This window comes from Amblyraja radiata, chromosome 1 (assembly GCF_010909765.2).
Source record: "Amblyraja radiata isolate CabotCenter1 chromosome 1, sAmbRad1.1.pri, whole genome shotgun sequence".
Classification (NCBI taxonomy): Eukaryota; Metazoa; Chordata; class Chondrichthyes; order Rajiformes; family Rajidae; genus Amblyraja; species Amblyraja radiata.
The window spans coordinates 106,589,121-106,614,719 of NC_045956.1; the positions used below are offsets into that span (position 1 = coordinate 106,589,121).

At 45.3% G+C, this 25,599-nt stretch overlaps 2 protein-coding genes across 3 annotated transcripts in view; one reads left to right on the forward strand and one right to left on the reverse strand.

The window, feature by feature from the left end:
* commd8 (COMM domain containing 8) overlaps nt 1-19,668 on the reverse strand; it is a 38,414-nt gene extending 18,746 nt beyond the window's left edge. For both annotated transcript variants that reach the window (XM_033028103.1, XM_033028093.1), the window contains exons 1-2: nt 19,573-19,668; nt 9,984-10,139 (exon numbers count right to left, since the gene is read on the reverse strand). In XM_033028103.1, coding sequence (XP_032883994.1) covers nt 9,984-10,139; nt 19,573-19,617 — 201 coding nt within the window. In that variant the 5' untranslated portion in view covers nt 19,618-19,668. The remainder of the gene's footprint in view (nt 1-9,983; nt 10,140-19,572) is intronic.
* Nucleotides 19,669-22,246: 2,578 nt separating this feature from the next.
* The window catches only part of atp10d (ATPase phospholipid transporting 10D (putative)), a 152,229-nt gene continuing 148,876 nt past the window's right edge, over nt 22,247-25,599 (forward strand). Inside the window, exon 1 of the mRNA XM_033028123.1 lies at nt 22,247-22,257. The gene's annotated coding sequence lies outside the window, so the exon portion shown is untranslated. The remainder of the gene's footprint in view (nt 22,258-25,599) is intronic.

Genomic DNA, 25,599 nt, shown 5'->3' on the forward strand with positions numbered 1-25,599 from the left:
TGTTCAAAAGGGAACTGCAGATGCTGTAATATCGAAGGTACACAAAATTGCTGGGGAAACTCAGCGGGTGCAGCAGCATCTATGGAGCGAAGGAAATAGGCGACGTTTCGGGCCGAAACCCTTCTTCAGACTCATTTAATGACGCCGTGTTCCTTTGAATAAAATTCACGCGGCGTCATTAATACTTGTTTAAAACACAATTACATTACTGAGGAATGTAGATCGATGACACGTTGAGAATTTCATTTAACTCACCATCATGAGTGAGGGCCCCGGACCGCGAGAAGGGGCTTCTTCCTGGTGTGCAGGTTAGTCATTCACCTACCGACCCACGTTGTGTCTCTCTGTCTTTTGCTCACTCCCTTCCTCCCTCTTTCTCTCGCGCTCTCTCTCCCGCTCCCCGTCTCGTCTCTCTCTAGCTCTCCTACTCCCTCTCTATCACCCTGTCCCCTCAGCATTCCTGGAATCATTGATGTTTAGCGGTAGACAAAAATGCTGGAGAAACTCAGCTGGTGAGGCATTCGCCTGGCCCGCTGAGTTCCTCCAGCACTCTGTGTTTTTTGTTTGGCTCTGAAGTTGAAGGTGGCTCAGCGGGACGGGCAGCGGCTCTGGGGAGAGGGTTGTGTTTCTGGTCGAGACCCTTCTTCAGACAATCACAAGTACTCTCACCGACGCGAGTTCAGTTCGGTCTGAAGAAGGGTCTTCTCTCCAGAGTCGCTGCGCTGCCTGTCTGCTGAGTTACTCCAGCTTTATGTCTATCTTCAATTTCAGAGAAATACAATTTCTCACGGGGGGCTTATAACGTCTCTAAACCCCTCTGGGACCCTCTGAACACCTCTAAACCCCCTCTAGCCCCCCTATTTCCCTCTATTCCCCTCTAAACAATTGTAAACACACCTGAACCCATCTGAAGCCCTCTAAACATCTCTAAACCGTTTAAACCCCCTAAGGCCGGCCATGCACGCACACACACAGACGCATACACACAAACACACACACTCAGACACAGAGACACAATCGCATACACTCATAAACACACACACACACACACACACATTCAATCTTTCAAAGTGCCGCTCATTTTATTAGATGTGTGACACTTTCATATAGTTTTTCAAAATTTTAGTATATCAAGCATTTAATGTTTTTTTTGGTTAAAGACGAGCATACTACACGAAATATAAACATACATAAATTGGGCCCCGCAATTCCTAGCACCGGCCCTGTCTGTGTCTCCCACATACACAGTAAAACATGTCTCCAAATGAGCCAATTCAACCAAGGGAGGATATTTATAGTGTGTGAAAAAAAAAGTTACATCATTTGTGTCACGTGTAGTTCACGATGTTCATTCAAGATTTAACGCGAAAGCTCGAGAGACGGACAAGTCACTCGCACAAATAACAGAAATGCCGAGTACCGTGGGAACTCTTTATCTACAACCCGTTATATCGTGCGAGACTCGTGCTGGACCACGACCACTCCACTCTGGTGACATCTTGCGTCAACTCGCCCCGTGAAAAAGCCCCATTAGCCCTCAATTTCGTGATCTTCTAAATATTTATCTTCCTGCTCTTTAAACACCTCCACACATAAGGTAGAGAACTCCAGAGATTCATCATTCTCTGCGAGAGGCAGTTACTGAACTCAGTTACAAAATAAAGAAGCAGTCATTTGGAACCATGTACCTTCACTTGAGGCTCTAGCACTGATGGAATCATCCTCAACATTTATCCTTGTCCGTTCCATTAGGATCTTATCTGCTTCAATATGATTACAATGCATTTGCCTAAATTACAAAGAATGGAGGTCTAAAAGTTTTAGTAATTCATGAAGGGACAACCCTCCCATCCCATATGTCTGCCCAGTGCATCCCTTCTGAGTTACTGCTAATGCTGGTACATCCTTTCCTAAAAAGGTGACCAAAACTGTACAGTGTTCTAGGTATAGCCTCACTAACACCAAGTCAAGTCGTCAAGTTTATTCGTCGCATACACATACGAGATGTGCAGTGAAATGAAAAGTGGCAATGCTCGCGGATTGTGCAAAAAAACAAACAAACTACAAACAGAATGGAACAGGATCACATATTCACATATTACATATTTGTGAGAGGGAAGAAAAAGGAAAAGCAATATTAAAAAGACACCACACAACAGTAAAATGGTACCGTAAGGTTAGTCCCTGGAGAGATAGGAGTTTACCGTCCTAATGGCTTCTGGGAAGAAACTCCTTCTCATCCTCTCAGTTCTCACAGCATGGCAACGGAGGCGTTTGTCTGACTGTAGCAGCTGGAACAGTCCGTTACTGGGGTGGAAGGGGTCTCCCATGATCTTGTTGGCTCTGGAGTTGCACCTTCTGATGTATATTTCCTGCAGGGGGGCGAGTGTAGTTCCCATAGTGCGTTCAGCCGAACGCACTACTCTCTGCAGAGCCTCCTTGTCCTGGGAAGAGCAGTTCCCAAACCAGATTGTAATATTTCCGGACAAGATGCTTTCCACAGCCACTGAGTAGAAGCACTGGAGGATCCTCAGAGACACTCTGAATTTCCTCAATTGCCTGAGGTGGTAAAGGCGCTGCCTTGCCTTACTCACGAGTGCTGCAGCGTGTGATGTCCATGTCATATCCTCAGAGATGTGGACTCAGATATTTAAAATAGCTCACCCTTTCCACAATATCCCCATTTATCTTCAATGGTGTGTATGTCCTCGGATGATGTGCCCTCCTAAAGTCCAAGATCAGCTCCTTAGTTTTTTTGATATTCAAGAGGAGGCTGTTGTCCTGACACCACAGTGCCCGATCAGCCTCCCGGTAGGCCTTCTCATCGTTGTCTGAGATCAGGCCCACCACCACAGTGTCATCAGCAAACTTGATTATCGAGTTGGAGCTGAACCTAGCCACAGTCATGTGTGTACAGGGAGTACAGTAGGGGACTGAGAACACAACCCTGGGGGGATCCTGTGCTCAGGGTGAGGGACTTCGATGTATTTCTTCCCATCTTGATTACCTGGGGCCTGGTGGTGAGAAAGTCCAGGACCCAGGCACACAGGGAGGTGTTGAGCCCCAATTCCAGCAGCTTCTCGGTCAGTCTGGTGGGGACTATCGTGTTGAAGGCTGAACTGAAGTCTATGAACAGTATCCTCACATAGCCCCCCTTCTGGCTGTCAAGATGAGAGAGAGCGGTGTGCAGAAGCTGGGAGACCGCATCGTCCGTGGATCTGTTCGGACGGTATGCGAATTTTAGCGGGTCCATGTTGCAAGGCAGATGTGTTTCTTGAACAGCCTCTCAAAGCATTTCATGACTACCGAGGTGAGGGCCACCGGACGGTAGTCATTCAGACAGACTGGGGAGGCATTTTTAGGTACCAGTACAATTATACAATGAGTCCACATCTTTTGAAGCAGGCAGGGACCGCGGACTTGATCAGGGAGAGGTTGCATATTGTAGTGAGCACCGGAGCTGGCTGCGTAGCACAGGACTTTAGTACTCTCCCCGAGATGCCATCGGGGCCTGCAGCTTTCCTTGTGTTCACCCGTGTCAGAGCCCTGCTCACGTTGTGCTCGGACAACGAGAATGTGTGCACATTCCTCCCTTCAGCTTCGATAGCCAGCACGCTGGCGGTATTGTCGTTAGTCGGCAGACCTGTACAAATGTAACATATTTTGCTATTTTTAAACTCCAAACCCAAGCAATAAAGGCCAAATACCATTTGCTTTCTTGACTACTTGCTGCACCTGCCACCTTTATTTTGTGATTTGCATACAAGAAAGCCTAGACCCCTCTGTGGGCCTGTGATTTGCAGTACCTCTCATTTTGATAATATCCTCTCTTTTGACTTCTCCTGCCTAAATGCATGAACTCACGCTTCCACACATTAAAGTCCATTTGCTAAATCTTTGTCCAATTGATCCATAACCTGTTGCAGGGTCCAAATATTATCTTCACAGCATGTACACCAACTTATTTTAGGTTCTTCAGCAAACTTGGATATCTTAACTCTGTCCCACCTACACGTCCAATATAGATCATAAATAAGCCAGGGACTGACTCACGGGACACTCTACTATTCACAACTTTCTAGTGTGAAAACATGGGCTTATACAGATTCATTCTTCTATGGGATAACCAGTCTTCAATTCATGTTGACATACTTTTTCCAATACTCCGATCTTTTATCTTGTGCACTTTTTTCAGACGTGATTGCCCTTCACAAAGATATTGTCTTGGTTGACTGTAATAAGCTTTTCTCAGTGACCTGGTATTTTTTCCTTGTTCAATGACTCCATCAGCTTTGCAATAGTCCTTCTTCCTAGTTTTATCATTACCAGCATTTCCCCCACAGATGTTGCTAGACCAGCATCTTCCTGCCTGACATTAAGATAACCAGACTCTACCACATTGACGACTGCTTTGGTGCCACCTCCTGCACCCACACACAACTGACTGACTTCATCCACTTCACCACCAACTTCCATCCGGCACTCCAATACACCTGGACGATTTCAGACACTTCCCTACCATTCCTTGACCTCACCATCTCCATCGCAGGGGACAGACTCCTGACCGACATACATTATAAACCCACTGACTCACATGGCTATCTGGACTACACGTCTTCCCACCCTGCCCCCTGCAAAGACTCCATCCCCTACTCCCAATTCCTCCGCCTACGCCGCATCTGTTCCCAGGATGAGACATTTCATACCAGGGCATCGGAAATGTCCTCGTTCTTCAGGGAACGGGGATTCCCCTCCGCCACCATAGATGAGGCTCACACCAGGGTCTCATCCATACCCCGTAACACTGCTCTCTCTCCCCATCCCCGCACACGCAACAAGGGCAGAGTCCCTCTGGTCCTCACCTTTCACCCCACCAGCCGGCAAATACAACACATAATCCTCCGCCATTTCCGCCACCTCCAACGTGACCCCACCACTCGCCACATCTTCCCATCTCCCCCCATGTCTGCCTTCCGCAAAGACCGCTCCCTCCGCAACTCCCTCGTCAATTCTTCACTTCCCCCCCGCCCCACCCCCTCCCCGGGCACTTTCCGTTGCAACCGCAAGAAATGCAACACCTGTCCCTTCACCTCCCCCCTCGACTCCATTCAAGGTCCCAAGCAGTCGTTCCAGGTGCGACAAAGGTTCACCTGTATCTCCTCCAACCTCATCTACTGCATCCGCTGCTCTAGATGTCAGCTGATTTACATCGGTGAGACCAAGCGTAGGTTGGGCGACCGTTTCGCCGAACACCTCCGCTCAGTCCGCAATAACCTACCTGACCTCCCGGTGGCTCAGCACTTCAACTCCCCCTCCCATTCCCAATCCGACCTCTCTGTCCTGGGTCTCCTCCATTGCCAGAGTGAGCAACAGCGGAAATTGGAGGAACAGCACCTCATATTCCGTCTGGGGTCCTTGCGTCCCCTTGGCATCAACATTGAATTCTCCCAATTTGGCTAGCCCGTGCTGTCCCCTCCCCCCCTCCCCTTCCTTCACCCTCTAGCTGTCTCCTCCCATCCGCCCACCCTCGGGCTCCTCCTCCTCCTCCCTTTGTCCTTCTTTCTTTCCCCACCCCCTATCAGTCTGAAGAAGGGTTTCGGCCCGAAACGTCGCCTATTTCCTTCGCTCCATAGATGCTGCTGCACCCGCTGAGTTCCTCCAGCAATTTTGTGTACCTTCTACCAACCTATAGATTCCCACTTTTTATCTCCTTCCCTTCATGAGCAAGAGTGTCACATTAGCATTGTTCCAATCCTGATAACTTTCCAGAACTCTGAATGAAAAAAATCTTCAAACCAAAGTTTACAAGAGTAAGTGTGTGTGTGTGTGTGTGTGTGTGTGTGTGTGTGTGTGTGTGTGTGTGTGTGTGTGTGTGTGTGTGTGTGTGTGTGTGTGTGTGTGTGTGTCATTTTGCCTATGAAACGTATTTTCTCGAAAACACAAATACACTGCGATTTTTACCTATTTCGGTGGCGATTTACGATTTCGGAAATCGACTCCTCCCTACATTTGATCAATTATTTCCCCCGATTTTTAATAAAGTTGTTCACAAAACGGACTCTTTAAAAAAAAAAATCAAACCGTTACGGCAGCTGCGGACGTCACAATGCCCTTGCTCGTGGTAATTCCCCCCCCCCCCCCGCACTCGATTAAAGCAGATGCTCTCAACGCGCAGGCACACTTCTCTCTCTGCCCTCACTCTCTACCCCCCTCCCTCTCTTAATAATATTAATATAATATCAAGGGGGGGTAGTTAGCCTGGGTGCGTGTGACGCCGCATGCCGCCCCCCCCACCGCAACCGGGCGTTGGAGGAACAGACCCAATGAGTCTACACTTGGTCTAGTTTCCTTTAAAATCCTCGGATGCAAGCCAAAGTTCAGGCAATTTGTCTGCCTTCAGTTCTATTATTTTTTTCAATACTTCATTCATTATAATAAATTGTTACAGGTTTTCCTCTCCTATTTCAAAATAGTGTATCAACCTTGAGTCTTTCTCTGTGAAGACTATTGCAAAGACTTAGTTTTAATTAACTGCCATTCCCTTGCATCCCCTTATTAATTATCCAGTCTCACTCTCCAGGGTTCCACATTTCCAGCGAAGCCCTACTTATTGCTTTTCTAGCCAACTGCTGCTGATTCCTCAAAAATACCTCATGCTTTGGTCTACCATATTATCAAAGTCAAAAAGTCAAAGTAGCCTTTATTGGCATTCAGACCTTGCGGTCTGAACGAAATTTTGTTGCCTTGCAGTCCTACATATAGTAAAAATGACAAAAACACACAATAAACACAAATTAACATCCACCACAGTGAGTTCACCAGGCACCTCCTCACTGTGATGGAAGACAAAAGTCTTAAGTCTTTGTCTCTTCCCTTCTTATTCTCCCCGTGCACCAAGGCGATCCAGGCTTCAGATGTTGTGACCCCGCCGGGCGATGGTAAGTAATGTCAGTCCCGCGGCTGAATCCGAGCTCCGCGAACAGGCCGGTTCAACTCCGCGGCCCGGGGTGGTCGAAGCTGCCGAAGCTGCGGCCCTCCAGTCCAGTGGACGCAGCTGTTGTTGCGGGAGCTCCGGAGAACAGGTCACCAACTTGTGACTGTGAGCTCCTGACGATGTCGTCCGTTGCCGTTGCAGCCGGAACACTGCCCCAGCTCCGAGGCCGGGTGGCCGCTGCCGCTGCCCCAGCTCCAAGGCCGGGTGGCCGCTACTCCGCTATTAGGCCTCGGCGCAGGCGGAGATGGAGACGGGGGATACGACAAGAGAAGTCGCATCCCCCCCGAAGGTAGAGACCAAAAACATGTTTCTCCCCCCCCACCCACACACACAACCTAATAAACCAAAAATTAACTAAAACATGACAAAAGAACAAAAAAAAAGAAAAAAACAGACGGACTGCAGCGAGCCGCAGCTGCTAAGGCAGCACCGCCATCTTAACAATTAAATTAACAACTTAACAACTAAATTAATCTCATGCCACTACATGTGCTCCAGTTTTTGATTTGGTATTTTCGTAGACTTCCTTGGTTAACCATGGTTGGTTTATCTTTTTCATCGAGTCCTACTTTTTGATTGGCATATATTAATACTGAACATTATAAAATAGTTGTGTAATGGTGCGGCACGGTGGCATAGTGGTAATGTTGCTGCCTTACAGCACCAGAGACCCACGTTACATCCTGACTACGGATGCTTGTCTGTATGGAGTTTGTACGTTCTCCCGTGACCTGCGTGTGTTTTCTCTGGGATCTCCTGTTTCGTCCCACACTCCAAAGACGTACAGGTTTGTAGGTTAATTGGCTTGGTGTAATTATAAATTGTCCCTAGTGTGTAGGATAGTGCTAGTGTGCGGGGATCGCTGGTCGGTGCGGGCACGGTGAGCCAAAGGGACTGTTTCCGCACTATATCTCTAAATTAAACTAAATACGCTGACCTTTCCTTTAGCTTATTTTCCCAATCTATCTCGATAACTCTTCCTTCATGCCTTTGCATTTGCCTGGATCTAAGTTAAGGACACCGGTTTTAAATATGAGGAGTTCGCACATAAAGTATATCGAGAATTCTACAATGTTGCAATCATTATTCCTTTGAGATTTCCTTAACAACAAAATTTCCTTTCAATCCTACTTAATTACACTTCACATAATCTAAAATGACTTGTTCCAGAGTACATCGAGTAACATACTCGCTCTCAGAAACGACCCCTGATGCAGTCGACAAATTCCTTTCACGATACTTTCACCAGCAGGATTTGCCAATCAAATCACAGATTGAAATCACCCATGGTAATTGCAGTTCCCTTCTTACATGCTTTCGAGAGTTTCTCACCAGCGCATTGATCTCCAATGAGGGAACACTTTGAAGGCTTAGAGAGTTTGTTTACTTTTACCTGCTATGCCTTATTTCCACCCAATCCAATATATAACACCAATGCACCTCTTCTTTTTTGACTATTCATTTGGAACTTTGAATAACCTGGAACATTGAGTTCTCAGTCAATGTCACTGCAACCTCATGTCTGTAACAGCTTTTAAATTACAAATGACGTATTCCCAATCAGCACATGTTCTCATGTACCTGCTGTACTTCTCAAAAGTAGAAATCTCAAGTTTGAGAGACAAAGTCAAAGATTAAAAGCGTGGTGGGTCAACAAATAGAATGTACTTCATAACCCTCCTAACTTCTGCTTCAAGGTGAAGGGAAGATTTTGTGTAGTCAGATGCCGTTAGCTGCCATTAAAAAAGCCAACTACCAACCCGATTGGATTTTTTTTTTGTACTATTTGATCCATTTGGGTGAACAATTCAAATCAGTTCCTAGTCAAAGTAATAATACAATTTTCCCAGGAAACTGATGTTGAGAGACTTGGCTACGGAAGTATTTTAAAATATCAATAACATGGTTAAGAGTGTCTTGTAAGAAATAGTCATAAACATTACTCACCACTTAGCCCAAGCCTGAATATCATTCATGTCGTGCTAATTGAATGGATTGTTTCATAATTTGAGGAATTGTGAATTGAATCTGTATACCACTCATGAACATTCTTAACATTCTCATTTCCAAGCTCTTGCTGAAGCTGGACGGGACTTAGATCCCACCCTGAGATGATATAGCAGTGATATCCTGAGAATAAGCAAGTTCGGTATTCCAAATAATGCAAGGAATCATGGGATTTGTCAAAGGTCACAAGCAATAAAAACTCTCGGCAGCCGTGCCGCAGCATGGACATAGACCTGCCCCTCATCTGCAGCCAGCATCAATCCCGGGTTTCCGGCGCTGCAATCGCTGCCGAACCACCACTGGTCGCTCCCCGTCCGTCCGGGGGCGGCCAGAGACGTTGTGAGTCAGACGGGAGCGGCGCCCCCAGGCCCACTGCCAGCGCAGAGAAGCAGCACTAAATCCAGCTCAACTCTGCCTGTTAACCTACCACCATGCCAGGACTTACGGGAACGACGGCCCAGGCTTACAGACAGCGCGGAGAAGCAGGGTTAACTCCACGGCTCCGGGCTGGTGTCTCGTCAGTCCAGGCAGGGCTGTAGGTTAACCCGGCGAGGCAGGTAGAGTTGAGCTGGATTTAGCGCTGTTTCTCCGCACTGGCTGTGGGACTGGGCAGTCGTTCCCGTAAGCCTAGGCAGATCTGGTAGGTTAACAGGCAGAGTTGAGCCGCATTTTCCAGTTTTTGTTAAAAAAAATTCCAGTTTTTGTTCAAATAGACAAAATATTAACAACTCTTCCTCTCAACAATATATGCCTGTCAGTGTTTCCAGCAGACACACGTCTTAAAAATTATGTTCTTCGCCAACATAAGCAGAAAGCATAGAACCTGATTTATATGGTGAGTGGCGAAATAGTGAATCAATGTTCTCACAGCGAAATAAGATTACTGATCAATCTTTGTGTCATTTTACAGAAATATTAGGCATAAATCTTTTTACATTTACCGCTAAGACTTCATTAATATTCAAAATGTTTTACCACCAACCTCTTCATCTGACAAATGTTTGCTGCAGGCATGTTTGATAAATGCTGTAGCCTCTTCCAGTACCTCCATCCATTCTACAAGACTCCAAACATTTCCATAATCCCGAAACCGTGGAAGTGCATGGCCACAAATACCATCAATTATTCTATGAATGAACTGCAGAAAAGGAAATACAACATTTTAAATGCAAAAAGCACAGTACCATATTCATACAATTCAAGGTCCTCTGCCATACCTTTAAGGTCAGCAGAGGAGCGGCAGGGAGTGCGGGTATTGGCTGAAGAATTGAATTAGAAAAGCAGTGAGTTAGTTAATTAGTGAATTAGTCAATTTATCAGCTAATATAAGCAAGGTTTGCTCTAGGAGAGCTGCCTGTCGAGGGAAGAGCCTTGTGAGAAAAGTCTTTGGCTCGAGAGTCGTCGGCGAGGAGGACGAGGTGAGGAGACTACGCCAAAAGTTGGAGAGGGTGAGACGCGGTGAAGAAATGACAGGCAAGCTGATTCAGTGTGATGCTTGAAGGATGTGGGAGGTCAGGGACACTGCTGGTGGCTCTGGCAGCTACAACTGTGGAAAGTGTGTCTAGGTTCTGCTCCTGAAGAACTGTGTCAGGGAACTGGAGAGGTAACTGGAAGACCTCAGGATCATTTGGGAAAATGGGACTTACAGCGAGATCGTTACACCGAAGTTACCGGAAGAGAGAAGGTGGATGACAGTGAGGAAGGGAAGGAAGCTTGGAGTACAGGACACCCCGGGGGTTGTACCTCTAGGAAGCTGTTAGGACAGAAGACACTGGCAGTCTGAGCGGCGGACAGGTCTGCGAGTCAAAACGTGGCGCTGAGGCAAAGCCGAATAAACAGACGTCAGGCAGAGCCGTGGTAATAGGGGACTCAATAGTGAGAGGTACAGACAGGGGTTTCTGCGGCAACAAGCGGGATTCAAGGATGGTGTGTTGCCTCCCTGGTGCCAGGGTCCAGGACATCACGGAACGAATGCAGGGCATCTTCAGGGGGGAAGGGGGGCAGCTGGAAATGGTAGTGAATGGCGGCACAGATGACGTCGGGAAAAAGAGGAAAGAGATTCTGCAGCCTGACTTTAGAGAGCTCGGAAGAAGGCTGAAAATCAGGACCTCCAGGGTGTTTATCTCCAGTTTGCTTCCAGTTCCTCATGCTGGTGAGGGCAGGAACAGGGAGATTGGGGATCTGAATGTGTGGCTGAGGAGTTGGTGCACTGGGCAGGGATTTAGATTCTTAGACCACTGGGAGCTGTTTTGGGGTAAGGGTGAATTGTACAAATTGTTGCACCGAAACAGGCGGGGGACCAGCAATTTGGCAGGCAGGTTTGCCAGTGCAACACGGATGGGTTTAAACTAAATAGTGGTGGGAGACAAATAGGAAATACAAGAATGGAGGTAAAGGGAAAGAGAATAAAGAAAAAGTTAAGATAGACACCAGAATTAACGGGACATAAAGCTCACAAAGGGATAGGAGAGTATATATGAATGCTAAAGTATAAGAAGTAAAGTGCTCAGTTAGAGATTGGTAGATATGACATTGTGGGGATTACAGAGACATGGCTGCAGGAGGATCGGGCCTGGGAACTGAATATTCAGGGTTATACGTCCTAAAGAAAAGACAGGCAAGAGGGCAGAGGATGCTCTGTTGGTGAGAGATGAAATTCAGTCCCTTGCGAGGGGTGACATAGGGACTGACAATGGAGAGTCGCTGTGGATAGAATTGAGGAATTGTAAAGGTAAGAAGACACTAATGGAAGTTATCTACAGGCCCCCAAACAGTAGCCTGGATTTTGGGTGCAAGTTGCAGCAGGAGTTAAAATTGGTATGTAACAAAGGTGGTTATGGGAGATTTCAATATGCAGGTAGACTGGGAAAATCAGGTTGGTTCTGGACCCCAAGAAAATGGAGTTTGTAGCGCCTCCGAGATGGATTCTTAGAGCAGCTTGTATTGGAGCCTACCAGAGAGAAGACAATTCTGGATTTAGTGTTGTCTAATGAACCAGATTTAATAAGGGAACTCAAGGTAAAGGAACCGCTGGGAGGTAGTGACCATAATATGACAAGTTTTAAACTGCAACTTGAGAGGGAGAAAGTTAAATCATAAGTGTCAGTGTTGCAATTGAGCAAAGGGGACGATGATGGCATGAGAGAGGATCTGGCCAAGATCGACTGGAAAAGGATCCTTGCAGGAATGACGGTGGAACAGCAATGGCAGGAATTTCTGGGCATAATCCAGAAGATGCACGATCATTTCATTCCAAAGAGGAAGAAAGATTCTAAGGGGAATAAGAAGCAACTGTGGCTGACAAGGGAAGTTCAGGACTGTATAAAATTAAAAGAAAAGGTGTATAACATAGCAAAGAGTAGCGGGAAGCCAGAGGATTGGGAAACTTTCAAAGGACATCAGAAGGCAACAAACAGGGCAATACGGGGTGAAAAGATGAAGTACGAAGGTAAGACCAAGCACAGGCTTGACGATCGTTTCGCCCAACACCTCCGCTCAGATTGCAATAACCAACCTGATCTCAGCACTCAGTGGCTCAGCACTTCCAACTCCACCTCCCGTTCCGAATCCGACTTTTCTGTCCTGGGCCTCCTCCATTGCCAGAGTGAGTGTCACCGCAAATTGGAGGAGCAGCACCTCATATTTCGCTTGGGCAGTTTACACCCCAGGTAGTTTCTTTCTCCCTCCATCCCCTCTCCTTCCCAGCTCTGCAACAGCCTAGTGTCTCCGCCTGTTCCTTTCTTCTTCCCGCCCCACCCCCACATCAGTCTGAAGAGGGTCTCGACCCGAAACGTCACCTATTCCTTTGCTTCAGAGATGCTGCCTCACCCGCTGAGTTTCTCCAGCATTTTTGCCTACGTACGAAGGCAAGCTCGCCATGAAAGAAGGATAGTAAAAGCTTCTTTAGGTATGTTCAGAGAAAAAGATTAGTAAAGACAAATGTGCGTCCTTTGAAGGCAGAAGCAGGTGAAATTATTATGAGGAACAAGAAAATGGCAGAAGAGTTGAATGGGTACTTTGGTTCTGTCTTCACTAAGGAAAACTCAAACAATCTCCCAGATGTACTAGAGGACAGAGGATCTAGGGAGACAAAGGAATTGAAAGCAGTATTGGATAGACTGATGGGATTGAAGACTGATAAATCGACAGGGTCCAATGGTCTGCATCCCAGGGTTCTCAAGGAGGTGGCTCTAGAAATCGTGGACGCATTGGTGATCGTTTTCCAATGTTCTATAGATTCAGGATCAGCTGTGGATTGGAGGATAGCTAATGTTACCTCACTTTTCAAGAAAGGAACGAGAGAGAAAACGGGGAATTATAGACCAGTTAGCCTGACATCGGTGGTGGGGAAGATGCTGGAGTCAATTATTACAGAAGTACTAACGGCAAATTTGGATGGCAGTAAAAGGATTGGTCCAAGTCAGCATTTGGATGGCAGTAAAGGGATTGGACTAATCTTCTGGAATTTTTTGAGGATGTGACAAGTAAAATGGATAAAGGAGAGCCAGTGGATGTAGTGTATCTGGATTTTCAGAAAGCCTTTGATAAGGTCCCACACCGGAGATTAGTGGGCAAAATTCGAGCACATGGTATTGGGGGTAGGGTATTGACATGGATAAAGAAATGGTTGGCAAACAGGAAACAAAGAGTAGGAATAAACGGGTCCCTGTCAGAATGGGTCGGGTACTTTTCGGCGCTGCCATTTTGGCGCCGCTGTTTCGGCGCCTCCGTTCATAATATCTGTACTCATCAGAACCCTAACCCTAACACCCCGAAACAGAGGCGCCGAAACGGCGGCGCCGAATGGTACCATTCCGGTCAGAATGGCAGGCCACTCAGTGGCGAGTGGAGTGCCGCAAGGCTTGGTGCTGGAGCCGCAACTATTTACAATATATATTAATGATTTAGATGATGGAACTCAAAGTAACACTAGCAAATTTGCAGATGACACAATGCTGGGTGGCAGTGTAAACTGTGAAGAGGATACTAGGAGGCTGCAGGGTGACCTGGACAGGTTGAGTGAGTGGGCAGATGCAGTATAATGTGGATAAATGTGAGGTTATCCACGTTGGCGGCAAAACACGGAGGCAGATTATTATCTCAATGGTGTCAGATTAGGAAAAAGGGAATTGCAACGAGACCTGGGTGTCCTTGTACACCAGTCACTGAAAGTAACCATGCAGGTATAACAACGAGAGGATTTGAGCATAGGAGTAAAGAGATCTTCTGCAGTTGTACAGGGCCCTGGTGAGACCACATATGGAGTATTGTGTGCAGTTTCGGTCTCCTAATTTGAGGAAGGACATCCTTGCTATTGAGGGAGTGCAGCCTAGGTTCACAAGGTTAATCCCCAGGATGGCGGGACTGTCATATGAGGAGAGATGGGAAAGACTGGGCTTGTATTCACTGGAATTTAGAAAGATAAGAGTGGATCTTATAGAAACATATAAAATTATAAAAGGACTGGCAAAGCTAGATGCAGGAAAAAAATTCCCAATGTTGGGGGAGTTCAGAACCAGGGGCCACAGTCTAAGAATAAAAGGGAGGCCATTTAAAACTGAGATGAGAAAAAACTTTTTCACCCAGAGTTGTGAATTTGTGGAATTCTCTGCCACAGAAGGCAGTGGAGGCCAATTCACTGAATGAATTTAAAAGAGAGTTAGATAGAGCTCCAGGGGATAGCGGAATCAAGGGGTATGGGGAGAAGGCAGGAACGGGGTACTGGTTGTGGATGATCACAATGAATGGTGGTGCTGGCTCGAAGGGCTGAATGGCCTCCTCCTGCACCTATGGTATTTGGAAAGGAGGGTTTATAAGGAAATTGCTAGATCCTTAGTATAGTCATAGAGTGACAAAGTGTGGAAACAGGCCCTGCCGCCCAACTTGCCCACACCGGCCAACATGTCGCAGTTGCACCAGTCCCACCTGTCCGCATTTGGCCCATATCGCTTCAAACCTGTCCTATCCATGTACCTGTCTAACTTTTTCTTAAATGTTGGGATAGTCCCTGCCTCAACTACCTCATCTGGCAGCTTGTTCCATACCCCCACCAACCTTTGTGTGAAAAAGGTACCCCTCAGATTCCTATTAATCTTTTCCCCTTCACCTTATACCTATGTCCTCTGGTTCTCTCCTTGGAACCCATGCGATCTAACCTTCTAGAGCAACCGACCATGCGGGACTTTGTTGAATGCTTTGCTGAATACATCTACAGCTCTGCCCTCATCGACCTTTTTAGTCACGTCTTCAAAAGCAATCCGTTTTGTGAGACAGGACCTCCCACGTACAAATCCATGCCGACTATCCCTAATCAGCCTTTGTAGTCTAAATGCCTGTATATCCCATCCTTCAGAATACTCTCTAGTGACTTTCCAACTACAGATGTTAAGCTTACAGGCTTATAGTTCCCAGCATTTTCGCTGCTGTCTTTCTTGAATAAAGGCACCACTTGCCACCCTCCAGTCTTCTAGCATCTCTCCTATCATAAGGTCATGTGATAGGAGTAGAATTAGGCCATTCAGCCCATCAAGTCTACTCTGCCATGGCTGATCTATCTCTCCCTCCTAACCCCATTCTCCTGCCTTCTCCCCATAACGTCTGACACCAGTACTAATCAAGAATCCATGTATCTCTGCCTTAAACATATCCACTGACAGCCTTCACGGCCTCATGTGGGAAAGAATTAGACAGATTCACCACCCTCTGACTAAAGAAATTTCTCCTCATCTCCTTCCTAAAAGAACATCCTTTAATTCTGAGGCTATGACCTCTAGTCCTACTCTCCCACTAGTGGAAACATCCTCTCCACATCCACTCTTTCCAAGCCTTTCACTATTCTGTATGTTTCAATGAGGTCCCCCCTCATTCTTCTGAACTCCAGCGAGAACAGGCCCAGTGTCGCCAAACGCTCATCATAGGTTAACCTACTCATTCCTGGGATCATTCTTGTAAACCTCCGCTAGACCCTCTCCAGAGCCAGCACATCATTCCTCAGATATGGTGCCCAAATTTGCTCACAATATTCCAAATGCGGCCTGACCAGCGCCTTATTGAGCCTTAGCATGACATCCCTTTTTTTGTATACAAGCCCTCTTGAAATAAACTACCAATTCGACTTGTAGATTAACTTTTTGGGAATCCTGCACCAGCTCTCCCATGTCCCTTTGCACCTCCAATTTCTGTATTCTCTCCACATTTAGCAAGTAGTCTATGCCATTATTCCTACTACCAAAATGCATGACTCCATACTTAGCTACACTATATTCCATCTGCCACTTCTCTGCCCACTCTCCCAACCTGTCCAAGTCCTTCCGCAGAGTCCCTGCTTTCTCTACACTACCTGCCCTTCCATCTATTTTCATATCTGCAAACTTTGCCACAAAGCCTTCAATCCCCTCGTCCAAATCAATAACATAGTGTAACACAGTAATTATATGTATTTAATGTATTTAAAGAGGAGTCAAAACTTTCAACCAGGGCCTCCACAATTTCCTCTCAGGTATCTCACAATGTCCTCGGATATATCTGATCAGGCCCTGGCGATTTGTCTACCTTCATACACGATAGTACCTTCAGCACCTCTTCGACCAAAACACTGATTGCTCTCAGGACACTTCCATTGACTGCCCCTAGTTCCTCCGTCCTCCTGATTTTCTCCTTGGTAAATGCAGAGGAAAAATACTCATTGAGGACCTTGCCCGGCTCCTGTGGCTTCACACATTATTGACTGCTTTGACTCCCTTGGAGTCCCACTCTCTCTATAGTTACCATTTCCCCCCTTATGTATTTATAATTTATAATCTTGGGATTGTCCTTAATGCCAGAGCTCTCTCCTGCCTCCTTTTCCCCCTTCATTTCTTACTTTGCTCCTTAAATCCCAAAACTCATCCAGGGATACACTTGACCCCAGCTGCCTATACCTGTCCCATGTTTCCTACTTATTCTTGATCAATGCCTCACTTTCAATCATCAGCCAAGCTTCCTTACATTTGCCTGCTTTGCCTTTCACTCTAACAGGGGTGTGCATATCCTGAGCTCTTGTCAGCACACTTTTAAAAACATCCCACTTGGTTGATGTTTTTTTCCCCTCAAACAACCTGCTCCAATCAACTTGAGCGGAAAGTTCTCTCATATCCTCATTGTTGGCCTTATCCACTGGCTCCTCCACAAACACTTCATTCACTTGCCCTTCCCAATTTTTGTGTCTTTGGTAGCCACAGGTAAGGTTTGGGAAGTCTGGAGAATGGACCTTTATTTAAGATGGAAAGCAAGGATGCCAGTAAACTACAGGCCGGTGAGCTTTACATCAATCATGGAAATGTTGTTGGAAGGGGATTCTGTCAGATAGGATTTATTTGGAAATATTAGGGATAGTTAGTATGACTGTGCATGGAACATCATGTCTCATGAATTTGATCAGGTTTTTTGATGAGGACCTCAAGGATTGAAAATTGAGATAGTCAAGAGAGTCAAGAGTGTTTTATTGTCATATGTCCCAGATAGGACAATGAAATTCTTACTTGCTGCAACACAACAGAATATGTAAACATAGTACATAACGGGAGAAGAAAAAAAAGTTCAGTGTGTGTATACACATGCACACATACTCCATAAATAACAAATATAGTGCAATAATAATAATAGTCTGTTGCATTTCAGAGCTTATTTGTTGTCGTGTTTAATAGCCTGATGGCTGTAGGAAAGTAGCTGTTCCTGAATTTGGACGTTAAGAGAAACATTTTAAAAGACCAACAACCAATTTTCCCTTCTGTTATAAAAGTCGCTTAAATGGCACTATTTGACTGGCCTCCACCATCACCTTTGCATTCACTTTCCAAGCACTTAACAATCACTGTGGGGGGGAAAAAAGGTGCCCTGCACATCTCCTTTTAAACTTTCCCTATGAACTCTAGTATTTGCAATTTCCACGCTGGGCAAGTTTTGATCGTGTACCCTGCCTATGCCTCTCATTATCAGGTCTGTGATTAGATTCCTATCTAGTCCCACGAGAAAGATGGAAGCACAACCATCTTACCAACACTCAAGCAGGGTGCAGTGCACATGGAACTGTACCTCAGCACATCTAGCAACTGTAGCTAGTTGATTAACTATTGCAGAAGCTAAGGGGGAAGGGGGAGGTGATGCTGAGCTACAAACGAGCTGACAGTACCTACAGGATCTGTAACCTGCCATGCACGGAACGGGGTACTGATTGGGGATGATCAACCATGATCACATTGAATGGCGGTGCTGGCTCCAAGGGCCGAATGTACCTATTGTCTATTGTCGCACGCGCACACTCGCGCTGGTTGGAAGGCTGGTTGCGCGGGCCGCTCGATGACTGTTCTTGTGCAACATAGAAACATAGAAAATAGGTGCAGGAGTAGGCCATTCGGCCCTTCGGGCCTGCACCGCCATTCAATATGATTATGGCTGATCATCCAACTCAGTATCCTGTACCTGCCTTCTCTCCATACCCCCTGATCCCTTTAGCCACAAGGGCCACATCTAACTCCCTCTTAAATATAGCCAATGAACTGGCCTCAACTACCTTCTGTGGGAGAATTCCAGAGATTCACCACTCTCTGTGTGAATGTGCAACAGGCACATGGGAGGTGCAAATGTCATGTGGCTACATAATTCTATAATCATTTTACATCTAATCCAGGCAGTACCCAGCACCCTCTCCAAAGCCTCCATATCTTTCTTGTAATGTGGTGACCAGAACGGCACACAATGCTCCAAATGCTGCCCAATTAATTTTTTATAAAAATGACTTCTTGACTTTTACACTCAATGACTAATGAAGATAACCATACCATAAGCTTTCTTTACCATTCCGTCTACTTGTGTTGCCACTTTCAAGGAGTTATGGAGTTGGTCCCCAAGATCCCTCTATGTATCAATGCTATTAAAGGTCTTGCCATTAACTGTAGACTTTCCCCATCCATTCAACCTCCCAAAAGCGTAACACTTCACACCTGCTCTGAGTAAATTCTATCTGCCATTTATCCGCCGATATCAGTAACTGTTCAATATACTGTACACTTTGACTCGTTGTCCGCAACTCAACCAATCTTGGTATCATCTGCAAACTTACGAACCAACCCATCTAAATGTTTATCCCAATCGTTTTTATATATCATGAACAAATGACTTCCCAACACAATCCCTACGGACCACCATGAACATTTGGACAAGTTATCGTTGGCAGTTTGGATTTAAAAGGGGTGACTTTTAATAACTAAGTTAGACATAAAGTGCCGGAGTAACTAACTCAGCGGGACAGACAGCATCTCTGGTGAGGAGGAATAGGTGACGTTTCGGGCCGAGACCCTTCCAACACTGAGCAAACTTTCTTTCACGCCCTTTCATGCTGCCGGCCTGCAGAGAACTCCATAAAACTGTTTTAAGATCAGAACCAGGTGAAGGAAGGGCCAATAGGCCGAGGCCTGCGCTTCCTGCAGACACTGCGCCGCCCAGCAAGTCTGCAGCCTCGGGCTCCAGGTGACCCCCAGCCCGAGCTGGTGGAGCGGGACCCGCGGCCGCCACTGACTGACTGACAGACTTACCCTGGGACAGTCGCCGGGCGGCAACTTCTCCAGCAGCTGCGCCATCTTCCAGGCCCGGGGCGCGCGCACGCTCGCTCGCTCGGCCAGGCCAAACAATGCTCGTGCACGAGCACGCGGCACTGGCGTCTCGTGCACGAGCCCCGCCCGCGTGCACGAGCCGCTTGGTCGTGGAGAGCGCGCGTGCACGTGTTCCCTGGACACCCGGGTTGCAGCAAAGATACTTCCCCCTCAGCTCATCCCCTCTTTTGCCCCTGGCTTCTGCAGTGTAATCAATCAACGAGCTGCATGGGGGAAGGTAGTGGAGGCAGGGACTATAAGATAACAACGTTTAAGAAACATTTAGACAGGTACAGAGATGGTGTAGGAAAGAACTGCAGGTGCTGGTTTAAATCGAAGGAAGACACAAAAAGCTGGAGTAACAGCGGGACAGGCAGAATCTCTGGAGAAAAGGAATGGGTGACGTTTCGGGTCGAGACCCTCCTTCAGTACATGGATAGGACTGGTTTGGAGGGATTATGGGCCAACACAGGCAGGTGGGACTGGTGTAGAAAGGACATGTTGGTCAGTATTGGGCAAGTTGGGCTGAAGAGCCTGTTTCCATGCTGTTTGACTGAGCTACAGGCTTGCTTCACTGGATGTGCTAAAGGTACCGTTCCATGCAGGGGCGGAAAACCCGGGGGGGGGGCAGAGGGGACACGTCCCCCCCCCCCCCCATGTTTTGAGAAGTGGAGGACATCCCCCCCAAGTTTTTGTGATCCCGATTTTAAAATCTCCGCTTTTAGCGCTGGATTGAGCCTCCGAAGCCTCGCGCGTGAGTGTGCGCATGCGCGCGTGGCCACCAAAAAATTGTGTCCTCCGTCCCCTCCATGTTTTGATAGTGAGTTCCGCTCTTGGTTCCATGTGCACTGCAGCCTGCTGGCACGTTGCTCGAGTGTTAAGATGGTTGTGCTTCCATCTCTCTGGTGGGACTAGACGGGAATATAGTCACAGGCGGCAACAGTAACATCTGGGCATAAAAAACTGCAGATGCTGGAAACTTGCATAAAAAGACTGACTGAAGAAGGTCCCCGACCCGAAAAGTTGTCTGTCCATTTTCCTTCGTAGATGCTGCCTGACCCGCTGAGATCTTCCAACCCACTTCCTCCTGATGTCACATTCTCAATAGGGGGGTTGCACGTAAGGTCATCGGGTCAAAGAGCGTGAGGTACGGAGCTGCTCAATCCATGTGTAGTACATGGCAGCTTACGGCATATACTGTTAATATACGAAACGCGCACTTTCTTACCCATTAAAAACCGCCGAAATTGTCATTTTCTGCGCTGTAAATAATTGTAGAAATCGGGGTAAGTGTGAGAGACATTTATCCTACTTCCAAAGGTGAGGAGAAATGGTGGTAGAGAGAAGCAAGAGCTGAAGCGACAACAACAGCTAAAATGGTTGACGAACATTGGCCATGCAGATATCAAGATTGAAAATATTGTCAATTATCCCATTTGCTCACTGCATTTCAGCAACAGTAAGGTATTATTTGTGTTTTTTCTTGATTACTTTGGTATCTAAAAAGTTTCAGAAGTGATAAATCTGGCTGTAAAATTTTAAAATTGCCCATGGTTCTGAAGTGTGTTTTATATGCAAAAAGAAAACGCTTCTGAAGCTAAATTTATAATTAAAAACATCTCCAGACTTACGAGTGGTGTGTGGATAAGTAAGTTTTCTATCATTATGTATTGAGATGTATATTTTGGCAAATAATAAAATGTCCTGACAGCTTAAACACCCACTCCCTTTCAAAGATATTGTCAATTTGCTGAGGTTGATTGTCCAATTAACAGCTAACAATTATGCCATTCCTTGGCTTGTATCTGAGTAAAATGTAATTCAAAACCCACGTATGGTTTGAGATTTTTTTAATTACAAATTTTTCTTCAGATGCATTTTCTTTTTGCATGTAAAAACCCATTTCAGAACCATGAGCGATTTTAACATTTTACAGCCAGATTTATCACTTCTGAAACTTTAGATACCAAAGGAATCGAGAAAAATCTCAAATAATGCCTCACTGTTGATGAGATGCAGTGAGCAAATGCGATAATTGCAAAAATTTCAATCTTGATATCTGCACGGCCAATGTTTGCCAACCACTTTAGCTGTTGTTGTCCCTTCAGCTTTCGCTTTCTACTGTCATTTCTCCTCACTTTTGGAATTCTGAAGTAGGATAAATGTCTCTCACGCTTACCCCGATTTCCATAATTATTTACATAAAATTTGACCATTTTGGCGGTTTTTAACGGGCCCGCTACGCTGGAAACAATGGTAAGTGCTTACCTGCAGTTCATCGCGTGTACTCCAGTTGGCGTTGCGTGACAACAGTATGGGTCACGGATCGTAACCCGACTGCCGTGCAACCTCCCTATAGCTGTACAAGCTGCTGGCAACATATGTTATCATCTTGTTATTTGTGAGAGCAAACTATACACATATTGGCTGATATTTCTAATGTTACAATAGTGACTACAAATCATACTTTGTGTCATCCTGAAAAGTATGTAAAACACAATTGTGATTTTGTTTGTTTTATTTCAAGCTCTTACTTTCTACCTTTCTTCCCTACTCCACAAACATAACCTTACAGTTGCACGTCCCTTAATTTAAGTAACCAAGAACAAACTGACTTGGATTCCAGAGGTGAATGGAGAGTGACTGCCCTTGACATCAAGCCAGTGTTTGACTGTCACATCAAGGAAACTGATGCTTGGAGCCAATAAGAAAAATAATGATTCCAGCCTCAGGACATTAGTGTAGGCTTTTTGGGGGCAGTGCCCTCGGCCCAACCATCATTTGCTGTTTCTTCAATGACCTTCCTTCCAGATCAGAAGTGAGGATGTATGCTTGTGTTTGCACAATTTTGTGCACAACTTCTCAACTAATAAAAGAGACACAAACAACATCAGACATATGATGATATGACAGTCAATCGCCATCTTCAGAAAGATGGTTTAATTCCCTTCCTTTGATCTTTAATGGCATTCTCAATGGCATTATCTTTGCCAAGAACTCCCCCCAACCCACCCCTCCAATCATCATTCCAGAGTCCAGATTAGGAACAATAAGTATTACCACCACAAGAGCAACAACGACTGATTCACCTTCCTAATACAAACAAGACACAAGACTGTGATGGAAAATTGTCGACTTGCCTGAGTGAGTGCAGCTTGAACAACACTTGAGAAACTCAACACCATCCAGGATAAAGCAACCCGCATCATTATATCCCATCTGCTGTAAACATTAATTCCCTGTGGCACTGCTGCATTTACAAAATGAACTGCAGTCACTCACCTGGACTATTAAAGCAGCAAACCATCTACCACTGAAAGGAAGGGCTTTGAGTACATGAAAACACCAGCAAGTTCACCTCGAAGAAACACCATCTTGATTCAGAAGCATATTCTTTTTCATTGGTGATTCTAAATACTAGAATTCTTACAGCTCCATGGGAATGCCTTATCTTACACTTTAGGAAGACAACTCAAGACTACCTTTTCAAGTGATTTAAGGATGAATGATATATACGGGTCTTAGCGGCGATGTCTGGAGAACTACCCCATTAAAAAAATTAAAAAGATGAAGCTAGGTATGACATATGGACACCAAATGCCTGTTCCAGGAAAAAAGAAGATGGACGTGCTGCCTACACTGGTGAGGACACGGAGGGAGTGCCATGAGTGCAGTGATCTCAGTGTTTGTGGGGATATCGCTCCATGAGGACATCCTGGAATCTAGTAAGAGTGTGGACAGCTTTCTGACTGTTCGGGCGGGTAGGGACTGCAGAGAGAGTGACAGCGGTCGGTACAAGTCTGGTCACATCACGGTGAAGGAGCGTGTCTAGCCCGGACATTGAACTGATGGCTGTGGGTCTCCTCTTATGGGAATCCCCAAGGTGCATAGCATATGCCGCTGTGGTGGCTGTTTAAGTCTATGTTTAATCTTTATGTAGTTATGTACCTTGTTGCTTTTTTTTGTATGACTGGTAAATCAAATTTCACTGTACCTCTGTACACGTGACAAGAAAGAACAATTGAACCATTGAAATTGCAGTTGTAGCTAGACTGCTGGAAGATATCAGCAAGAGCATTCTTTGTCTCTGTAATGTAAATGTCTCAATAACTCCAGTCTCCATCATTCTAAATACACCCAAATCTATTCTATTCAGCTGTGACAATATACATTGATTAATCATCCACGTTAGAATGGTGCAAACAGTTCCATAGGTTCATAACACTGGGTGGATACATTTCTCTTCATTTAAGATGTATAAATTAATTTTACTTAATTTTTAATCTATGCAGAAAAAATTGTAAAGTTAAACCCTGTAATAACAAGCTAGTCAGTTTGGTAAAATGTTTCAGAGATAATTTGAAGCACCTAGTGATTTGGACAAATATACTTAACAGAAAGCTAGTATGAATTTATTAAACGCAGATTATCTTTAAATAAAATGATGGTTTTACTTGATGAGATAACAGAGAGGATTGATAAGGGAAATGTGACGTGAATGGACTTTCAACAGAAATAATAGTGTAGACCACGGAATAAAAAGAGGCAGTAACAATGTGGGTAGAAAGTTGACCCCAATTCAGAAAGCAGAGAGCAGCAGTGAATGGGTGATTTTTAGAATGGTGGGAAGAGTATAATGGTGTTTGTATATAGTTATATAAATATGTCAGATGTTCAGAGAATGTCAATGTCAATACATGTGCATATAAGGGGTTCTTTGCTATTAGAATTGGAATAAACTGTCCAAGACTCCTTTGTCTTGTAACTATCAGTAAAACATATCTGCAGTCCAGTGGTATCCATGATCCACCTTATGATACATTATAATTGGCAATGAGAATTAACGTAAAGGGAAAAAGAAGCATTGTGCCTTTAGGAGAAGCTTATTACTTCTTACTTCCTGGCGCTCACTTGCCCAAAAGGATCGATCTTCTGACTACACACTCAGTCATAGGTCAGTTTAAAGGGAGACAGGTAGCTCCTTCTGCTTGCTATAGAATCACACATGATTGCAAAGGACAGTTAGAAAAGTTGATGTAAAACTAAAACAAAGAATGCCGTGAATGCGATTAAAAGTGGAACAAGGTTGGAGTAAAATTACAGATACACGGGTTTGAGGAGAGAAATGTTGTTTTGGTGGGAAAAATAAGAAAATGGCGACTCAGAGGCAAGCTTTTAGGTATTTTATAGGTATATAATGTGTGCTAATTATTCACATCCATCTTTGAGAGGGTAGAGATCTTTCCGATGGCCTGTGATATTCTTAAGTTGGAGAACGTGTGTTGAAAATATGTAAACATTAAACATGTAACAAGGGAATATAAGAAAGCAATATTACTCATCTATGGCGTATCTCATGCTCACTGGTTGATATCATCACAGAAGGTTAGAATACCTAGGTTTCAATGTCTGCCATTTGGAAAAATTCTTATTGCTAACGGAATCAAGGAATATTGGGAGAAAGCAGGAACTGGGCACTGATTTTGGATGATCAGTGCTGGCTCGAAGGGCCGAATGGCCTACTCCTGCACCTATTTTCTATGTCTCTATGTTAATCTACAGCCATTTGAAATGTCAGTTTTCATCTGTCATACAAAAATCCAAAGTTATGAGAAATTGTGAGTGATATCAACTTAAAAATGTAAAAGGTGTTGTAATTTTAAAGAGTTTTAGCTCATACTACTGAGCAACACATTGTGTGGTCTCAGAGACAAATAAGGCATTTAACGCTGGTTAGGCACAAGAAGCCATACTGTTTGGAATTGTGACATCCACAGAGATGTCATCCAGGAACGACAATGTTGGTGGCGAAGAATGTTAGAGGCTTCAAATTCTTGGGCATTAACATCTTCGATGACCTGTCCTCAGCCCAGCACATAGATGGCGCACGTGTTTCTAATTCCTTAGAAGTCTAAGGAAGTTTGGCACGTCATTAAATATGGTAACAAACTTCCATAGATGCACTGTTGA